Source organism: Protobothrops mucrosquamatus, unplaced genomic scaffold (genome assembly GCF_001527695.2).
Source record: "Protobothrops mucrosquamatus isolate PMUCROS unplaced genomic scaffold, P.Mucros_1.0 scaffold314, whole genome shotgun sequence".
Lineage (NCBI taxonomy): Eukaryota > Metazoa > Chordata > Lepidosauria > Squamata > Viperidae > Protobothrops > Protobothrops mucrosquamatus.
This window is the reverse complement of record NW_015386654.1, coordinates 58235-78785: the sequence shown is the minus strand read 5'-3', so window position 1 is coordinate 78785 and position 20551 is coordinate 58235. Positions and strand designations below refer to the sequence as shown.

General features: G+C 38.1%; 1 protein-coding gene across 1 annotated transcript in view; it reads right to left on the bottom strand.

Moving 5' to 3' along the window:
* Positions 1–11786, bottom strand: part of CAMK2D (calcium/calmodulin dependent protein kinase II delta) — a 142769-nt gene extending 130983 nt beyond the window's left edge. The window contains exons 1-2 of the mRNA XM_029283987.1: positions 11604–11786; positions 10135–10229 (exon numbers count right to left, since the gene is read on the bottom strand). Coding sequence (XP_029139820.1) covers positions 10135–10229; positions 11604–11668 — 160 coding nt within the window. The 5' untranslated portion in view covers positions 11669–11786. The remainder of the gene's footprint in view (positions 1–10134; positions 10230–11603) is intronic.
* Positions 11787–20551: the final 8765 nt, after the last annotated feature.

Genomic DNA, 20551 nt, shown 5'->3' with positions numbered 1-20551 from the left:
ACATGGTTGTTCCAGCTTGCGGGACTGGCCTAAGGGATTTTAAAGGGGTTTTAATCACTTTTAATCGGATCAGATTTAAATATTTCTTTTTAATTAATTTTAAATGTGTACTGTATTTTTGTATTTTATCTGATTGTTAGCCGCCCTGAGTCCGTAAGGAGAAGGGCGGGATATAAATGTAATAAAATAAATAAATAAAAATAAATAAATAAACAGCATTCTAACTTCTTGTTGGTTACCCTTATGTCGGTTAGCTGTGGTGTAAGTTCTTTAATTCCAATGCATAATTAGATATACTGCAGTCTATTTCTGCAAGAACTTTGGCCCCCTTTTATGATGGCTGCTTCCGCAGTTTAAACACAGTATTTTAAATATCCGAATAGCTTCTAAAAAACGTTGACCTGAATACATGAACCATCAACCACACCACAGTTTCCAACACACTGTGTGTAGCTTCTCATAACCTCAACAAGCAATAATTCTGTATAAAGGAGAAATGGCCTTAGAAAGCTTCCATTCCTTATTTTAGATTCGTAACAAAAGAACATATATTTAGATTTAAATATTCAAGCTAGTTAGATGTTAAATACCATAATATTCTGTATTATAATCTAAGATTATAGATTTCAAAACACTATAGTCTTTTAATTAAAGCAGTCTAGTCATATCACTGTCTTGGTAGGATTGGTGTTGGTGGGAACAAGTTGATGGATGTCATATTATATTTTTATAATACTGTATTGGCTGAGGCTTATAAATTTTAGAGAAGGGTACTACTGAATATAACAAAGTAGATTTAGTAAACAACACGGCTAATATCAACAGAATGATAGATGTTCAGACACACAAAGGAGGCAGGTCTTTCACTTACACACCCCTTTCTCATCCCGTCCTGATATTTCTCTCTGGACAGTTTATTCCTATTGTTACTGGCATTCAGTACACATCAGGGTTTTCAATAATAAAAATGTATATAATTTAGCTCCTTCAAATATTTACATTCTATCAAACCAGCTAAATCTGTTACTTATGAATACGTATGAATACTTATACATGTGTGCATACATATACAATTTGTACATATATGCATTTGTTTCAAATACACCCATGTTCTCTTCCATAAATATTAGTTTGCTCTAGTAACAATTTAGGTTCCTTTCTGTTGTCAAAGATTCAAAGGGTTGGAAGGGACCTTGGAGGTCATCTAGCTCAACCTCCTGCTCAAACTAGGAGAGCTTATACCAACTCGGTCAAATGGTTGTCTAGTCTATTTTTGAAAATCTCCAGTGATGGAGCATCGACAACTCCAGGAGGCAAGCTATTCCACTGAGTAATTGTTCTTCCTATGTAACTAAATATTAACAAAAAAGTAATAACTATGAACTATTTCATGAATCAAAACTGATTAAAATCTCAAATCCCTGAACATTTGGCTTATAAAAATATTATGCTAGGTTTAAAGATTTACTTTAAAAACACTGTATGGACTGTTTGGAAAATTAAGTCTACTTCTGAAATAGTTTCATGTGTCTTCCTAAGCAAAAGAACAAAATAAAGAACATCTAACAAAAGAAGGAAAGTTTGTTGATTTGCTTAAAATAAGAAACTAGAATATTTTTAATATATTGTAGAAAAAGGAGCTCCTTTGATTTTAGAAAAATAGTGTAACTCATTTTGGGAAGGATGTATGTGGAATGACTTTAAAGAGGTGATCCTATATGCCACAAATGTACCATTTTACTATGATGAATAAATATAGACTACAGAAATTAGAGTATTTTCAGTGTACAATTTTTCTGTAGCTGCCACGAACACCATTCAGATTTAATTTAATCTATTACAAATAATCAATTTTAACTAACATTTGCAGCAATACATTTAACGGTGTCCAATAGCTAGCTCCAGCCCATAAGGCATATATTAAGCAAAGAGTAGTGGTGGAGATATCCTATGAAGAGGAACAAACTCTACTCAACATGAATGTAAAGTGGATGGTGACATACAGAAGCACTTGAAGTACATAAATTGTCTACTCAAATTCTCAATGATTATGTGTGCAATTATTGCAGGTCTTTTCAAATTGCACTCACACTGCCACTTAGTAAGCAGAGCACAGAGAAAGCACCCAGGGCTAGATAAATGCATGAGACACTTTTTCATCCTCTCCATATCATCTGTGACCCCAGCCTGCCCTGACTGACGTTGTTCCAGCTTTAAACGTGACTCTTATGCCTGAGGATGCACAGCAGCTGGACCATTGGCGGTAGTGGCAAAAGTTTAGCTTACCTCACAAGAGGAAGCAAAGAAGAGGGTTATAATTTTTGACCCCTCTGACCTTCTATTTTCCACCAATTTGCCAGCAAGGAAAGCCAGATCCAGGTTAAGAATAGAGTAGGTTCCCAATAATAGGAGGAAGGGAGATAAAATGTGTGTATAGTCTGGAAAAAGGCACAAAGTCTGCACTGTGCATGACAAATACAAGAGATGGGTGGTCTACATTTTTGGCTTGTTATTCATAGAGGAATGTGGATATAATCTTGATGAAGGTATACAAGAGAAGTTAAAGAAAAGAAAAGAAAAGATAACTCAGTCCTGGGGAAGAAATAAGAAATTCAAAAGAACCCCACTTTGACACTGTTTGGTATAACATAGGCAAAGGGAAACTTCATTCAATATTCTGTTATGATATCCTACAGCAGTGGTGGCGAACGTATGGCACGGGTGCCAGAGGCGCACTCAGAGCCCTCTCTGTGGGCACACATGCCGTCGCCCCAGCTTGCCTCCCCTCCTCTCCCAGCAGCCCCCCTGAAGGAGAGTTGCCCCCATGGCCCACACGGAGCAGCGCAGCTAAGGACATGGCAGCCAGGCAGCGTAGACAAGACTCTGCCCTCACACCCCATTATGCAGTTGATGCTGCAGGGCGCGGGCAGAGGGTATGGCCGCCATAGTGCTGCTGGGCTGCCTGGGCGATCTGCGGCGGGTCCTGGAGGCAGTGAGTGGTCCTGTCGGCAGGCAAGGGATGGGGGGCAGTGGGGGCAGGGCAGTGGGTGGAGCTGGGGCAGGGCCAGTTTTTGGGCACTCGGTCTCTAAAAGGTTCGCCATCACTGTCCTACAGCAATCAAGTAGCATTCCTGGATTTCTTGAGTTTTCTGCTTCATGGCCTAGTTTAACCTCAAGAGTTGATATCATAAACCATACTAACTTGTAATACCAAAACTTAATATTAGTTTTCATTCTTAATTGTGATTGTTGATTGGCTTTTTTGATGCATGTAGCGGCCACTGTAGGAAAATAAGACATTGCACTGGAAAGGTTTTCAGTTTGCTTTTCTTATCTTTTGGTTCTGTAAATAAAATTTAAAGTGCCTTAAGTCAAGCCTAACTCTTGCTGACTTTGTAAGTCATCTCTGTGTAGATTCTGATGGGTTGAGATTTGGCAGCAATATGTTTTGCTATTATCTTCTTCCAGGACTTTTTCAGCTTTGAAGCCTACCATAGAGTCCACCCAGTATTATTTCTAAGTCTCCCATCCAAACATTAAACTGGCCTAGCCCTGCTACGTTTTTGACCCAGATGAGACCCAGATGTTGACATCCTGTTATACTCATTAAAATTACATAAAAGCTGAAGGCAATATCAGCACTCAGTGGATATATGCCAAAAACAGCCGCTGACTTCTAAGTCCTTTCCTTCATTCACTCAAGGAATGTAAGGCATATAAGCCCAAAACAGAAGGAACAGCAAACTGCAATATTCTCGATTTGAATGAATGACTTTGAAATTCAGTTTTAGGGAAAGATGAGTGCTTTGTAACTCATTCATGTATTAAAAACTGGGATTTCCTATTCTGAACTTATTATTATTAAAGTGTGATAGCACTGTGTTCCTCTCTCCTGATTTATTTAAGAACAAAAGGTGGTAGTCAGGAATATCCTTTTCTGCATCATATTATTCTATATACCAGAACATTCTGCTAGGTACAAACTGTGTTTTCCTTGGAGACCGGCCTGGAGAAAGAATTATGTTTCATAATTAAGTGTATGTGTACAACAGCATGTGTTGTCCCATGTCTTCTTCCCTTGTTGACAGCTAAACTGTAGGAACTTTGGAACAGAAATGGGTCCTATTCATTGCTGTTTGTTATACAGATGGAATAGATGGCTCTTTTTTTTTTCGCCCCTTGTTATAGGAGCTTTTAGGAAACAGATGAACATTTCCAGGCTCAAATCACAATGGCCAAACTAGGAAAACATGAGGTTTAAACATATTTCAGGATAGCCTTCACTTCAGGCAGAGGAATGCAATATGCTTGATTGGATAATAGCATATGTGAAATGGATCTTAGAATTTTAAATGATCACAGGTTGAATGAGGATTAACAATATGGGATAATCTGCCAAGCAGGGTGTAGTTATACACAGAGAAAACAGTTGGTCCTCCAATTATGACCACACTTGAGCCCAAAATTTCTGTTGCTGAGATATTTGTAAAGTGAGTTTTGTCCTGTTTTACGACTTTCCTTGCCACAGTTGTTAAGTAAATCACTATAGTTAAGCTAGTAACACGGTTGTTTAATGAATCTGGCTTCCCTACTGACTTTGCTTGTCAGAAGGTTGCAAAAGGGGATCACATGACTCCAGGACGTTGCAACTGTCATAAATATGAGTCAGTTGCCAAGCATCTTAGTTTTGATCATATGACCACGGGGATGCTGCAATGTTTATTTAATTGTGAAAAACAGTCGTAAGTCACTTTTTTTCAATGTCATTATAACTTTGAACTGTCACTAAATGAACTGTTGTTAGGTTGAGGACTACCTGTAGTAACTTTATTCTGTTCTACACTGTCAGATTCTGCTTCTCGTGCTATGTGCAGTTCTGGCCACCATACTCTAAAAAGGATTCAGCAAATTGGAAGAGGGAAATGAAAGTAAATAGGGGACTAAAGTTGAAACAGAATGAGGAAACTGGAAATGCTTATCCCTAAGAAGAAAAGACCAAGTGAAAATATGATAGCACTTTTCAAGTACCTTGGAGGAGCACCAGAGACAACCACAACTTTTATTATCCCAGAGTAAAGACATGGAAAAATAGTCTTAAATGACAAGAAAACAGTTTTTAAATAGTCTTAAACTACAAGAAAGCAGCTTTTAGTTCAGGGATGGAAAAATGTTTTATGAATAAGAAGAGCTAAACAGCAGAATCAATTACCAAAGGAAATTATAGCATCCAATGCAGGAAACACAGTATCGTCAAGCAGAAGTTGGCACACCTTTGCTGTGGATGCTTTAATTTGGAGGTTTATACTGAGTAGGTATCAGACTAAATAACTACTTCCAATTGTTTTATTTCAATTTTCTTAGCAAATTCTTGCTCTTTTCAACCCTTTCTTCCATCCTGTACTTGGACCAGAATGAGACCACAGACAATGGTTCTAGTTTTGAGTCAAAGAAAAGCACACACTTCATAAGAACTAGTACACAAGGGAAGACAAGGACTATTCCAATCTGTTAAAGATCCAAATCATCATAGATTGACTTTGCATTTATACAATAAATGTATTATGTATCGTATTGTGATAATTAAAAAATAAAGAACACAGTGTATTAGTTTTTAGTTTAAAGAAAATTAACAAGCTTCTTGTATTGCATTCCTTAAGCCCAAACAAACTGAGAATAGACAAATGCAATGGTAAACAGTTTTGATGACATTTCTAAACCATAATAACTATCTGGAACCTATATATTGAAAGGCCATAGTGTCATTGGGTACTAGATGTTAAATGCCATAGCTTGCAGTTCTTCCTGGCCTTCTATTTGTATCTAGCTATTCAGTGTGAAAATAAGAAACTGGACTAGATGAACATAATCCAGCAGGTCTCATTTTCTCTTTCTCTATACATTCACATCGATACACACAAGAATAGTAAAACTTCTTCAAAGGTAAGCAGGTGTTTAGTTTACTTTCAGAGGAAGTACATCCTGTGGTGTTTTCCTCTTTGCCTATAATGATAGCAATAGCACTTAGACTTATATACTACTTCAAAGTGCTTCACCGCCCTCTCTAAGCAGTTTACAGAGTCACATATTGCCCCCAACAATCTGGGTCCTCATTTTACCGACTCGGAAGGATGGAAGGCTGAGTCAACCTTGAGCTGGTGAGAATCGAACTGCTGGCAATCGGCAGAATTAACCTGCAATACTGCATTCTAACCAGTGCACCACTGTGGCTTATGATCCACATCAATCATACCAGAAAGACAAAACTGAATTGATATGGACAGTCCTTGCTTCTAAAACAACAGGGACAACCACTTATACACTTATAGTTAGAAAAAAATAAAAAAAACTAACATTGTTTTCATTCTTCCTATTGTTCTTGCATTACTACTAGAGAGGCATTAAGACATTTCCCAAAAACAAGACAAGAGGAGAAGAAATGAGGAGAAGGTGATGCTGCAACATATCAAACAGCAGCAGTAGTGGATCCAAAAGATGAGAAAGAGAGAAAAAAGTAGAATATGATGTGCATGGAATTTGTCTTTTCTGCTTAACAATATTGTATGTTTTATTTGTAAATCATATTTAATGCATTAAGCCCCCCAAAATAAGATTTTTAACCATATTAACCTTAATAACATCATCCCTATGTGTTCTTATTTTTTTTCCTTTCAAATTACAAATTAAACAGTACTGGTATCTGTGTTGAAAGATACAAAAATTGACTGCAGTTTTACAAAAAGTTTCAAAGAAAATAAAGCACTGAAAAAGAAAGATTGATTTTCAAATTGAAAGCACTGGACCAACAAGGTTACAAACTAGAAGCAACTGAACATCACTTCCAATTATAATCCAGGAGTTATCAAAATCACTTGTTGATGTCTGAAGTTCCCAAGTTAGACTACAGAAGGGTAAACAAATTCACAATACCGCTTTATCCATTTTATTTCTAAAATAGCCTCTTAGACACTTAGTATTCCAGAAAGGATGCCCTCAGGGTGACAAGAATCATAGGTCCTATTTCCTTTGCTTCATTACAATTCTCTTTCATAACAAAAAGCATTTCAGGATCACAGCAAACTGTTTTAGCAACATAAATATGCTCAAAAGTGAAAGTCCACCAATAAATAGTATATTGTATAAAACAGTCTTAAAATGATGTCAAAGGACATTTAGATACACAATGTAGGTATTCAAAACAATGTCAATATTTTCAAGCTAAATGTGCCTAAGGGCATTAATCTGTATACTGATAAAATTCACAGTGTTGTTCACACCTGAACTTTCATATTTCATAACAATAACATATAAAGAAGTCCCTTTCAAACCACAGATGGGAAAAATACTTCTTTAGAGTTATCTCAGATAAAAATGTTTTTTAAAATACAAGCCATTCTTACATTAATCTGGGATTTATTGCACTTGGGTTAACCAAACAAAGTTTATGTACTGTGTGAAATGGCTATTTTAGACTTAAGCATGTTCTAACAATGTAAATGAGCAACACATTCATAATTTATCACAAGTTTCATTTGTATCTTAACATTTCTTTAAGGAGTTCAATGTGGTATAAAACCCACATTGGCTTTTCTGAAGAAATGGATTTATAGTAGGTTAATATTCTCTATGCCAAATAAGGTCATGCTTATTACTTGCTCCACACATTACTTTGCAAAGCATGAGGTGGAAGTTAATATAAATTTAAGAATTCTTCAACTGATTATTAAGCATCCCTAATGGATAATGTAACTTAGCTGAATCCATATTGTATTATAAATACCGCTTGTTATACTCTGCTAACTAGAAGCAGCAATTTGCCTTTGACTTGTCATGTTTTATTATAATATATTTTTCCATTGTCACACTCCTTCCCAACTCATCTGCATCCTATTGATTTTCTAGTTCCTTGCTGTTATTTTTTTAATCCACACAGTTAAATCTTTTAACAAAATAATTAGTTTGAGGCTCAATGAAATAGTTCACCTGTCATAATGGGATTATTTTTTTCTCCAATTGCCTTTTAAACAATTTAATCATGGGGAAATGTTCAAGATTTAATACAGTTTGACATCCATAGCAGTTTGACATCCATATAGTAGAAGACAAAATTCTTATATTATACAAAATGGATGAGATGAAATCATACAATAGATGAGCCCCCTAAGAAATTGGTTAAAGAATAATATTGGTTAAAGAAAGCTTTCCTTCTTTTATAGGGTAATGGGGGGGGGGAATGCTCAAAGATTGTGCAAAAAACAATAGGAATAAGCTATTTGTGGAGGACAATGGAAATAGCTAAGGTGGATAGTTAAAGCTCACCTCATTCACATCTAAATTAAATATGGAACATTTAAAAGTTTATATTACTTATATTACAGCCAGTATAATAGTTGGTTATTTTAGGCATTTCAACAGTTCCCAAAGGTCTATTTAAATGATTTTTTATTTCCTCTATATATTGAAAATACTAAAGACAGAGCACAGTTTTAAAAAATATGCAATTAATTATCACTATAGAGTTAGTAATTGCACAAAATTTAACAATTTGGTCCATCAAATCCTAATTACTGAATTTATAATGAAATGAAAAATCTGGTTGAAATGTTTCTGAGCTGCAAAATATTAAAATGCATTAAATCTTTTTCAGTTTACAACATAGCTCTGGCAGTTAATAGAAAAAACTAGAGTTAGTAATTGCACAAAATTTAACAATTTGGTCCATCAAATCCTAATTACTGAATTTATAATGAAATGAAAAATCTGGTTGAAATGTTTCTGAGCTGCAAAATATTAAAATGCATTAAATCTTTTTCAGTTTACAACATAGCTCTGGCAGTTAATAGAAAAAACAAACAAACAAGCAAACAAATAAATGCTACTGTAGTGTATCACTTCAAACTCCAACATGGCAAAAGGCTAGGGATGTAATATTAAAGGAAACAATGAGAAAGAGTATTTAGTATATGGTTATACAAATTATTTATTTATTTTCATTTAATCTTGCTTTTTTTTTTTAAAGAAAAGATTGCCTTACATTTAGGACTGCTACTTTCGGGGTGTCTATAACATTTCAAAATAAACATACATAGGGATTAGGCTATATATCCTATTAAAACCTGTTGTATCAATTTTAAGCAAACATCCTTCAGACAAAAACTGCCTGCCAATTTACCATTAATAATCTTCTAAATATCATAGTTTGATGTATGTGTAAAAACAAATGTACAGAAACAGTTCATTATCAATGATATATACATGATAAATGTTGTGTTCCAATCCCATAGCTTTTATTGTTAAGCTATACATTATGGGTCTGTATACTGAAGGGTTCCATTTATTTCCATACTCATGAAAAAGTTATACATTATTCTGATATATGTCATCAGAAAATAATCCATAATCTCAATATTCCATGGAAATACATCAATATGGCTTTACCATGAACAAGCAAACAAATTTAAGGAGATAATCTCACATACACACAGAGAGCGTAATCCATTGGAAGCCTTTCCTACATAACAATACTGAAGCTCCAGAGGAAACCTTGCTCTATGCAACTTCCACACAACTTAGCGGAGGTTTTTGGGGAAAATAAATGTTACTTGTAATATTTTGGAGAGTGCCCCAGACACCTTAAAATTGAACTTGCATACTCCTGATGCATTGAAGACTGCAAATCTTAAAGTAAAGGGGGGAAATTTGACTGAACCAAGCTGAAAATATTTAACTTACAGCATGGAGAAAGACAAAGATCAGTTTTACTTTAAACCAAGTATGTTTTAATAGAGAAGCATGTCACTTCTCTGTTTTTTGTTTTTTTAATGCCACACTGAATGACTTGGGTGTGTAGATAAAAGGGTGTTAGTAAATTAATACTGGTCCTCCATTTCTCCAATGAAAGCAAAGAAAAGCAGAAAACGTAAATGTAATAGTTGAGCTAATTCCAAAATTACAGATCTAAATAGTTAATTTAAATAGCACTGGAAACACTCTTAAATTTCCCCATAAAAATACACTAGGATAAATATGGCTTTCTAAAACAAAAAAGCAAACATCTTTGTTTTCATTACCATCTAGTTAATTCATGTCTAGCTGCATTACTGCAAATATATTTCACAATAGTTTAAGAGTACCCACCCCTTGCTGACAGCTTTTTAGTGTTGATAATTTTGGCAGCATATTCTTGTGCTGTAGTGATTTTCATGCATCTTCTCACCACTGAGAAAGCTCCCCTGGAAATCAATAAACAAGAGTAACATAAATGCCAATTTTGGGTAGGCTACTTAACCATCTAATAATCTGAACAGTGTCAAGAAACACGATTATATTTTTTCTTAAAAAAATACTGCCTTAATTTGGGTTTGCAGCAGTGGATTTAAACTGTAAGGAAAAGGTATCTTCTTCAAATATATTGAACGCATGCACGTACTGTTGCAAGTGGCTACCTTAACACCAGAATTGTGTAAATTTTTCACACCCATTTTGTGCTTTTACTGTGCTTTGATTCAAAGATATGAGCGAATATATTTTTTTGCAGGGAATAATGTTCTTACATTTTATCCGTTTTCCTCCTCAGATATAACAACCAAAACACCCATTCTATTTATTTAAGCTCAAGCCTCTATGGAGTGGCCTGGATGCCATAAATCTCACTACCTGCAGTTTTAAGCACGAGCATTCATGTGCAATTCCCTTGCAGAGCGAGCACGGAAAATTAGGCTGTTCTTTATGACAGGCTCCCAACGCTAATACTCCGCCTGCCATTGGTCAAGCATTTTCAAGTCGTTTATATAACAGACTTAACATAGGACTGAACTGATAGATATTTTTTGGGGGGGGTAAGGAAATACGGTAATAAAAAGAAGCAAGAGGAGGAGCCCGATGATTTAACTCTGAATTACAATCTTCGCCTGAAGAAAATGCACCTTTGGGTTACATTTCCTGGTACTTAAACGTGGGTCAAGCCTCCCGCCGCCCACGTTTCTTTTCGATTGCGGTCGTTCGAACGGACGTCCGAATGCAAGCCACCCACGCTGCCCAAGGGCCAATTTCGTCATCGGTGGTTCTCCCAGGATCATGTGTCCCCTCCACTTTACGAGAGGCGGGCAGGGTGGAAAATCCCGCGTCAGAATCTTGTTTCCGACAAGACCGATCGCTGCAAGAAGCTTACACCCCGCGTAAGAAACCAAGAGCGGGAAGACCTGCCAGGAGCGGATCGCACACTGCCACACACAGAAACACGCCCTGCCCGCCCGGGCTGAACTTTGCGCGTCGATAAACGCGGCAGCTCACGGTCGGAAGCTTCACGCCGAGCAAAACAGGCGAGGGAAGCCGATCGCCTTTATCCGAGCACCTGCGTTCCCCTCCCTCCGCCCGGCCAACAGCCCAGCTCAGCCTCCCGCAGCTCGGGCGGCTGGCCCCGAAAGCGGCGAGGAGGAGCCGCTGAACAAGCGCGCTGTCCCCTTGGCGAGGAGCGACCTGGGGGCAGGGCTCGACCCAGCGCAGCTCCCCGCTGGCGCGCCATTCCTCCCAGCTGTCAAAGCTCCTTTTCCCCCGCACCGCCGCCCAAAGCTCTCCGGTGGCCGCTAGCAAGGCGAGCCACTTACTTTCCAAGCTCCTCAAAGAGCTGATACTCGTCGGTAAACCTGGTGCAGGTTGCGGTTGAAGCCATCCTTAGTCCGGCTCTTGCAGCCCCTGGCGCTTCCGAGGAAGGAGAGGACTGAGGGAAGGTGGACTCAGCAAAGGGGAGGCGGTCAGGGCGGAAGATGGGAGGGCAAAGGCGCTTCTTCTTCTCCTCCTCCGCCTCCTCTTTTCCTCCGGGCGAGTCTCTCAGCCACGCTCCTTCTTGGCAGCTTCTTGAGACTTTCCGGCTGGCTTGTTTGTTTGGGAGGGGAGCCGGAGGGGAGGCAGAGGGGCGGGCTTCTCCGCGAACTTCCCTCTCTCGGCGCGCACGCTTCGGGGGTCTCTCCGGGTAGAGCTGGCTACGGAAACGCTCCCATCCAAAATGGAAACCCCAAGCCGCCGAGCAAAGCCTGCGCTTACGCGGGAGAAACAGCAGCCCTCAGGCAGATTTAACAGGAGGGAACGGGACGAAGCAGAGGCGAGGGAGGATGACACCCTTGCCCCTGCTCGGGCAACCTCAGATGCCGCCCGTTAAGACCGCTTCTTTCTACCGGGAATCCCCCGAAGCGCCCCTTTCCCGAGGGCTGCCTCGCTAGCGGCGCCTCCGGGGACTCTTGCGCTCGATTCAAGGCAAGGGAAGCCCGACCGGCAGCTTGTCCTTCCTGCTCGCTCTCCAGCAGCCGTCGCCTTGGCGGGTCTCCCGGCTGTTTCCTCTCCTTTCTCTATACCACACCTCCCTCTAGCGACGGCTGGACGAGCCCCGTTGCCTGGCTGGGCAGAGCGGAGCAAAGCAGCCCCCGATCTTCCTGGCTTTTCCTTTAAGTCTCTACCCACAGACTGCGGAATGGAGTGCCCTACAGGTTTTGGGGCCAGTTCCATGAGCGCCCCTCCTTCCTTCCTTCCTTCCTTCTCTCCCTCCCTCCCCGATTCTTTGTTCCAAGACGCGTGAATGAGCGAACGTGTAAAGCTTTCCAAGGAGACCGCCTGAAATGAAAGACTTGGCAACACGGGGGCGCTAAAGGAAGAACGCCGGGTCACGGATCCTTTTGCATTGCTGCCTTTACCGCAGGGCTTCTGCTTTAGAACGACTTTCGGCCCAAATCGCCCAGCTTTAGAGGCAGCCGATCCCAAGCAGGATCCACTCCCAGGCTGTGGGAGGGAAAGCCCCTCCCCGCCCCGTCCCTCTCCTCCGCGTTCCATTTCTTGACGTCACAATCGACGCGATACCTCGTGCGCTCCATGGGCCACTCTGCGCTTGGAAACAAAAAGGGAGGAGAGGAAGCAGAACGCCGCTTCTCCGACTCTCGCGAGACAGCCCAGCCTGTTTTATGGAGGGGGCGGTTGCGTTCTGGGGAACGTTTAGGAAGGATGCTCGGCTGTGGGCTGTCTTGATTGGGGGGGGGAGGGTGCTGCGTTTTTGTTTTGTTTTTAAATTGGAAGTCTTAATTTTATTTAAAAAAAAATAAGTTATGCATTATACTTTATAGGCATAAGAGCATGTCAGGGTAAGCACACACTCGCCTCCCACTCGAAAGGATTCTGAGTCACGTCCTTAAGATTAGATTAGAAGGCTGTGATCCCGGTACTGTATGCTTTTAGACGCGACACTGTAAAAGCCTTCCGCATAATCCGTGCAAACGACGGTGCGGGTAATTGTGGAGGTACCTCGCTGAAAGTCTATGAGAGTAAGGGACAAAGCGGGGCTTGAACAAAGATAGGGGATTCCAGTGCCCTTCCATTTACACGTACATGTGGTTTGGGCTTACACAATTATATATTGCTCAGCCTGATTTAAGATACTGCAATGCTTTTCAAAGTTGCAATGTCTGCTATTCGTTGAGGAAGCGGAGCTCAGTCAAATGTATCCTACATTCCAAAAATCCACACAGAAATTCCTCAGCCTCATCCGTTTATTCTCTTTCCAAATGACGCTATCATTTTTTAATAAGGAATATGCTACTGGAGTTATTTAATTTGTGGGAATTGCCTTTGAGTGATTATGACTAACTGTGTAGCAAATTAAGATTTTTTTAAAATCTATACTGGAAACCTGATTCCTCCTGTTTGTATCTCAGTGCAGCTTGCTGGTTTTATTCCTGTTGGGGGTGTACATATTTTCATGAATTATGGCAACTCTTCCTTTTGGCACTGAAGTCAAGTTTCCTGGAGCCTTTCATTGATACAAAGCAAGAAGGTCCTCTTAAAATTAAAAAATACTCTGTAGATTCTACACATAAGTTCAAATAAAGCCAATGACATCAAGCTTATGGTGTCAAGCTTATGATATCAAAGGAAGGAACATTTTATTTACACAAACAGACAAAAAACACCAATAAATATGAAATTATAAGAAAACTTCCATTTCAGTGCAGTATACTATATAATGTTATTGTTTCACGCAGTATGTCCGTTTTATACAGAACTTATTTTTAGAATGTCTATAATGACAAAAAGAATGAGCATTTAATTATTAAAATATGAGACTAATCATCAGCTTGATAAATTTTAGAGCTTGTATGAGATTGTTCAATATTGTGGTAAATTATATGGATGCTTATAATTAAAATAGAGGAAAATATATAGATTAAAAATATTGCAAAACATTAAGCTACTATCTTATTTCTGCAGCCTTAAATGGCCATGACTTTTGAATAATTTGTGTTAATTGGCAAAGGACATTAAGACTTATTATAATTTTATTTTGCAAATGTTCTGTCTCTTCTTAGTCATTAGTATAAATGGTTACCAAAGGGAAGACACAATCCATAAATGTTTAGAAAGGAAAGCTTTGCCAGGAATGTTTTTTAGCAATGTCTACCAGACTTAAGTTGATAGCATTTGCTAGATCTTATTTTATTGTCAAATGGATCCAGCCAAATCCAGAGAGTTATTTAAGAGAATTTAAATAAAGTATCTGATGATTAGGTATTGCAGTGTAAACAAAAACCAAAACCGTAGAAAAAATATAAATGAGAAATACTGTTACAAAAAATAAGCATGCATAAAATGTTTAAATAAAGTTTGCAATAGTGGCAAATATCTAGCTCCAGTGAAGAATGAGAGTGAAGGTTCCTTCTCTGAGCTTGTGGGTTGGTTTCCAAATGTTTTGTTACCAGGCTAGGTAACATCTTCAGCAGAGTTTAGGGGCTGTCAGTGTCGTGCTCTTCTGTTTATAAGGGCTTCAGGTGTGGGTGGGGCAGTGAGGGTTTTGTGATGAGTCAGATGTGAGTCATCAGTGAGAGTCTTGTGATGGGGAGGTTACATCAGCTCAGGGTCATTGGAAGGTGAACTGGTGGGAGAGAAGGGCTTAAAATAAAGCCCCCCAAATCCTGAGAACTAAATTGCTTGCAATAATTGTGGTATGAAATGCCTTCTGCTAAGTCTCTACCATTCTCCGAGGCTGGTAGTAGAATATAATGTGAAGGAGATGAAATGTTTTGAAATATTTCAAAGAAACTTTGGCACTGGATAAGTGAGAAGCATTTTAAATGCCTCCTCAGTGGCCTCAAATCTTTACTTCTCACTATAATCTAAAATGAAACAATATAATTGCAATCATAATTGAGTGTTGACTGCTAAAATGCAATGTGAAAATAACCCCAGTTCTCAGAATACTGCAATTAAAATATCCAGATTTTAAAGTATGTATCCAGAACGAATCCTTCCAAAGTAAAGATTTATGTATTTTACGTGTTTTATGACTAAGGACCAACATTTTATTTCTGGGCTATATTCTTATGAAGTTCGACTTGTGTCTGGAAATACAGCTGCAATCTTTAATTATCTAAGTTTGTATGGCCCTAAAAGTCATGTCAACATATAATAGATTTCAAGGGCACTAAATTACAGAAATTACCAGTTTGGTGGCATAGGTTTAAAATATCCTTTAACTTTTATTGCTTGTTATATCTGGGATTAACAACTGTTTAATATTTATGGCACTATTTACAAATGATTTATGAATATTATCCTATACTAGGTTTATGCCTTTTAGGAAGTTTCTTGTCCTTTATGTAGCATCATAAATTCTGGCATTGACTAACATGTCGAAGAAGTGGGTGGCTGTATTAAATCATCATCATCATCATCATCATCATCATCATCATCATCATCATCATCATCATCATCATCATCATCATTGTTTTAATATTTCTGCGTCTCCTGTACACTTTCAAGGGTAAATTTCTATAATTGGGAGTGTCAAATAGCAAATGCTAGTGTTCGTAAATATTTTAGTAACGTATTGAACACGATAACCATATGTTAAAAAAATGACTTTAGATCCAAAGTTATCTCCTTTAAAATAGGAAGTCATTAGATTTGATTGATCGTTCTAGCTTTATCAATTTCAGATAAGCAAGTGCTGTATGGCAATGGCCATAGGTTGATTTTTTTTAGGCTAATTTGCACCTGCTACAAGTCCTTAGTGTGATAGAAACCTCTGCCATCATGCACCTATTGTCATGGGAAGATGGCATGAGAAAGGCAGATTAAGGGAAAATACAGAGCTAAATTCTATTAATTTGAGAGATGCTACTATGGACTTAAAAGACCAGTCTCACATAAACTAGCACAGCATAAAATATCATGATTCCTTACTTTGACAGGGCAGGTCTGTTTTTATTTATGTATTAGATAATACATAATTAATCTATGTAATTAATGTATCATGACACAAGGAGGCAAAGAACTAGTATGGCTATCTTTCCAAAAATGTCAGTGATTTATGAACAAAAGAGGTAGTTTATTGCTTGCTTTATCATGGAAAGCAAATTTACTTCTTATTTTTCTCAATTTAGCAAAAGTTTCTTCACAAAAGAGCTAGTTTTTTTTTTAAAGCTCCACAATTGCTCAAGTTTTTTTCTTTATGGACCACTTTCTGTGCTTCCTGATGCTGGAAATAAGGAGTTCTTCGTAAAGGGATTAATGAAATACGAGTATGTTTGCAGCTTCCAATCTTAAGAGTTGAGTTGGGAGAGGTATTGCATGATGAAAATCATGTCATTTCAACCTTTGGAAAATGTTTTGCATTTATGAAAGACTGACTAGCCTAGATAAGTAATGCAAACTGCAGGCTTTAGAAAGAAAGTTTATACAGAAGAGAAAGACGATTCTTAATACTGAACTAGGTACAAAACAGATTTCTCTGCAAATTAAGGTTTTAGTTTAATAACTAGTCTTGCTCAAGGTAATATATGGGAAGCTCTCTCCTAATGTTAGCTCCACTACAATGATCTGATGGCTTGGTGTAGAGAGCCATGGAGATGACCTTGGAGAAACTTTGCAAACATGGTTTAAGCCTGGCAAACTGTGAGAAAGAAGCTCAGATCAGCCATACCCTAATTCACTACCATATGAAAGAGTGAAAATAGAAAATTCAGATTTTCAAGATTATAACTATAGCCTACACCAGTAAAATATAATTGCAGTCAAACATGTTGAGCCTTTTTCCAGACTTTTCCTGGCAGCTGGGCACAGAAAGGGAAATGGTCACAAGTCACCAAGTGAGCTTGATTGTCAAGTTTCTTAATGATTCCACTGGTTGTTCAGCACCTTAACAAGTGCATTATACTAGTAGCTTCTGGGGTAATTTATTTATTGATTAAATTTGTATGCCACTTGTCTATCAAGCAACTACCAATTAAAAGCCATTGTACCACATCCTTCCTTGTGTAACACATTTTTTGTGATACAGAACAAAAAAAGTAGGAAGTAGGCAGAAAGAAAATGTAAAAAGATTATAGATGAAAGTCTTCAACTCAGAATTTATCCCTTCCTGTGTATGTGAATCAGGCAAAGCAATGGCACAATATACTGAGCATAGAGTCTCAAGAGGCCTAAAATTGCCTCAAAGTAGAAACTCATTGCAGAGAAAACTAATGACAAGAAGTCTAAAAGCTGCACTGGAAGGATGAAAAATGGTTGTGATTAACTTGAACGTACAAAGCTGCCCCTAAATAAATTGCTCCTGGTTAGTAGATTTTTTGTTGTGTAGCCATATAAGAAATGCTATAGCTTCCATGTAATATTTCTTTCAATTTCTTAAAGACCTGGCATACATCAGAGGCTATTACCAGCAGGCACAATATTTCTGAAAGAAATATAGATGTGATACTACCTTTGGCACTGAGTGCCATTTAACCAAGTTTAAGGAAAGCCTGCAAAGATTCTCCAAATCCTTAGTAATCCTAATGCTAATATTAATCTGCCCTAGCAACAATCTCTTTCAAAGCTAGCTATAGGAGCTGACATATTTATGTAGCATATTTGAGTACTATTTAATCCCACTTCTCTGTTATCCTGTTTTGTTTTTAAGTTGGGTTTTATAATGCCAAATAATTAAAAATATTTTCCTCCAACTGGATGTTGTTTGAGTTGAACTACTACAGTGTCCAGTATAGTTGATGGCTACGGATTATGGGGGTTAGCATAAGAATGGAAGAGTGAAATGAAGTATTTTTATGTTGCTGCTTCTTTCTTGAGGGACACCATTGATTTTAGCAATATGTTCCTACTTGCCTGCCAGCTCTTCAATTGTTGTGCAAAAGGCCTTTTTATGTTGGACTGATTCCACCCTGATGAAGTTTATAACAAAATCAAAATCACAGGCTTTTATCTGTGTTGCATCCAGATTCATCAAATGTCTGTACCTTTTCCTGGCTCAGAAATGCATTTTAGCATTTTTCCTTTAGATATAGCCTCCTTGATGTCAGCCAAATGGATAGAATTTTGTTCAGCGGGGAGGCCATTAGCTGTCTCACAAGGAAAACAATAATGAAAGCAAGATATTCCACAAGATGGAAAAACAAGCCAAGAATCCAATAACATGTATGGGAGGCACATCTTGGGAAAAAGAGAAGGAAGAATATTAAATTAAAACCATACACAGAACTTGGCCTTACAGTCATTTGGAAAATTTATAAGACCCCTTTCCCCCTTATTTCCTTAGGCAGTACAGCTGTCTTGCCATGGTACATCATAAGCACAAATGTAATAGAATTGAAAGAATGGAATTGCAAAATATATTTTAATACCATAGTGTTGATGTTGTTCTAGACTTAGTTTACATGCCTTATGTATTGGGTTATATATAGAAGTTTTAATGTTGTAAGCTGCCACATGTCAGGTTGCCTTCTAGATTTGTGCTTCTGTTAGGGGATTGTTGCAGAGCACTTGTGCTAGATGCCTCCTAGGTGTGATATAAAAAGAGAGGCCAAATACTCAGGGTGGTAATGGAAATTTAGAAAAGGGAGGTCAAATCTCTTCCCCTTCCTCTAAGCACATGATATATAAGCATTGCCAAACTTGATAAAAATATTCTGGATCTTAAAGCTGTTTGTAATACATAGAATTCATGCCTAGGTTAACAAACATCTTTTGAAGGCCTGCATTCCACATGTGTACTCCAGATACATGTCAATGCTGCTAACATCGGATGTTCTTTCTTTGACAACAGATGGAAATGTAGCCATCTTTTCTCTATCTCTTTTAGAGTTTGTTGATGCTGGGAGGGGGAATGTGGATAAGAGTCCAGCTAGTCATAACAATAATAACTCAGCCGTGGGAACCCAAGGTTATTAGGTCCAGAGTTGATAGAAATTTGGCCTGCAGGAGAGATGGGGAGAAAGCCTGTGCTTCAAGTTAATTGGGGAATGTGATTTATGATGGTTAATTGGAGGAGGGAATTATTCTTTGCTACTTTGTGCCAGGGGAGGGGAATTCAGTTTTTGGCTTTTAACTATGTAGTGCCAATACTTTGTTTCTCGAATAAAAGATTCTTTAAGGAGAACAATGCCTCGAAGTTCTTTTGAAGAGATTCATCTGTCAGAACCATGACATTACAACTAAATTAGTTCTAGTTTCTATAAAACAAAAGCTACATTCAAGAATTGTCTTTGGAACCTGTTTAGATAAAACCTGTACCTGGCATCCTAGTGGATACTGCAACTCTCAGCTGTGATAGTTCACTTAAGGTATTCGACCCATACAGTTTTGAGAATGCAGTCTGCATATTATTGTTATGGGTCTAGAATGCCTTAGGTTCCTTGTGTAGTGTAGTAGCTACATTTATCCATGTAATTAGTTTTCAGCAATCATAGGAGTGTCATGATAAAATAAAACCTATGTTTAAAAGATTGTCTTTTTATGTACGCACATAAGGAGGATTACCTATGATTTATAAAATCCTGGACAAGTATGCAAAATACTTTAGCTTACTCTAAAGCAGAGGCTGGCAACGTGGTATCTGATCCCTTGATTCTCAGCAGGTTCCCCCATTCGCATGATTTCATTTTTTTAAACAAAATATGGTTTAAATTTAAACATAATCAAATATTGGTTGACTTATAGCAATGCAAAGTGCCAGATTTTAGCAGCATCTTTATCTGCAAAAATTCTTTTGATGGCATATAGGCCAATAATCATTCTTAGGTAGTAAAAATGAGGTGTGTTTGCAACCCAGTGCTTTGTTTGGTAAAGTGCCACTTGTCAATAAAAAAGACAAATTTATAACAAATGATAGAGAGGCTATTAGAATGTTTAGACAGTACAGCTGGGAATCACTAAGCTTGTTTGGTTTTTATATACCTTTCAGATGAGTCACACACTGAACTGGAGGAGCAGAGCTTAAGAAGCTCAGAAGCCAGTTATCTCTAGATGGGGGTTAGAAAGATTAGGATCTGCGGAACATGAGCCTGCAGTTCTGGTGCAGTCAGATAATTAGCTACCTGTTGTAGAAACCGAGCAACAAGCTAAGTTGGCAGTTCCAGAGACTGAGGAAGAAAAGATCTTAGCCCTTGCATCCACAGAAAGATCAAGCAAGTAGAATAAAGATGTTAAATGAAGTTCCTCAAAAGGAATAGGGATGATTCAGTAAAATAGACATGCCTGAGGCAGGACTATATAAAAAGAGTTTGGGAGTCACACTTTTGTT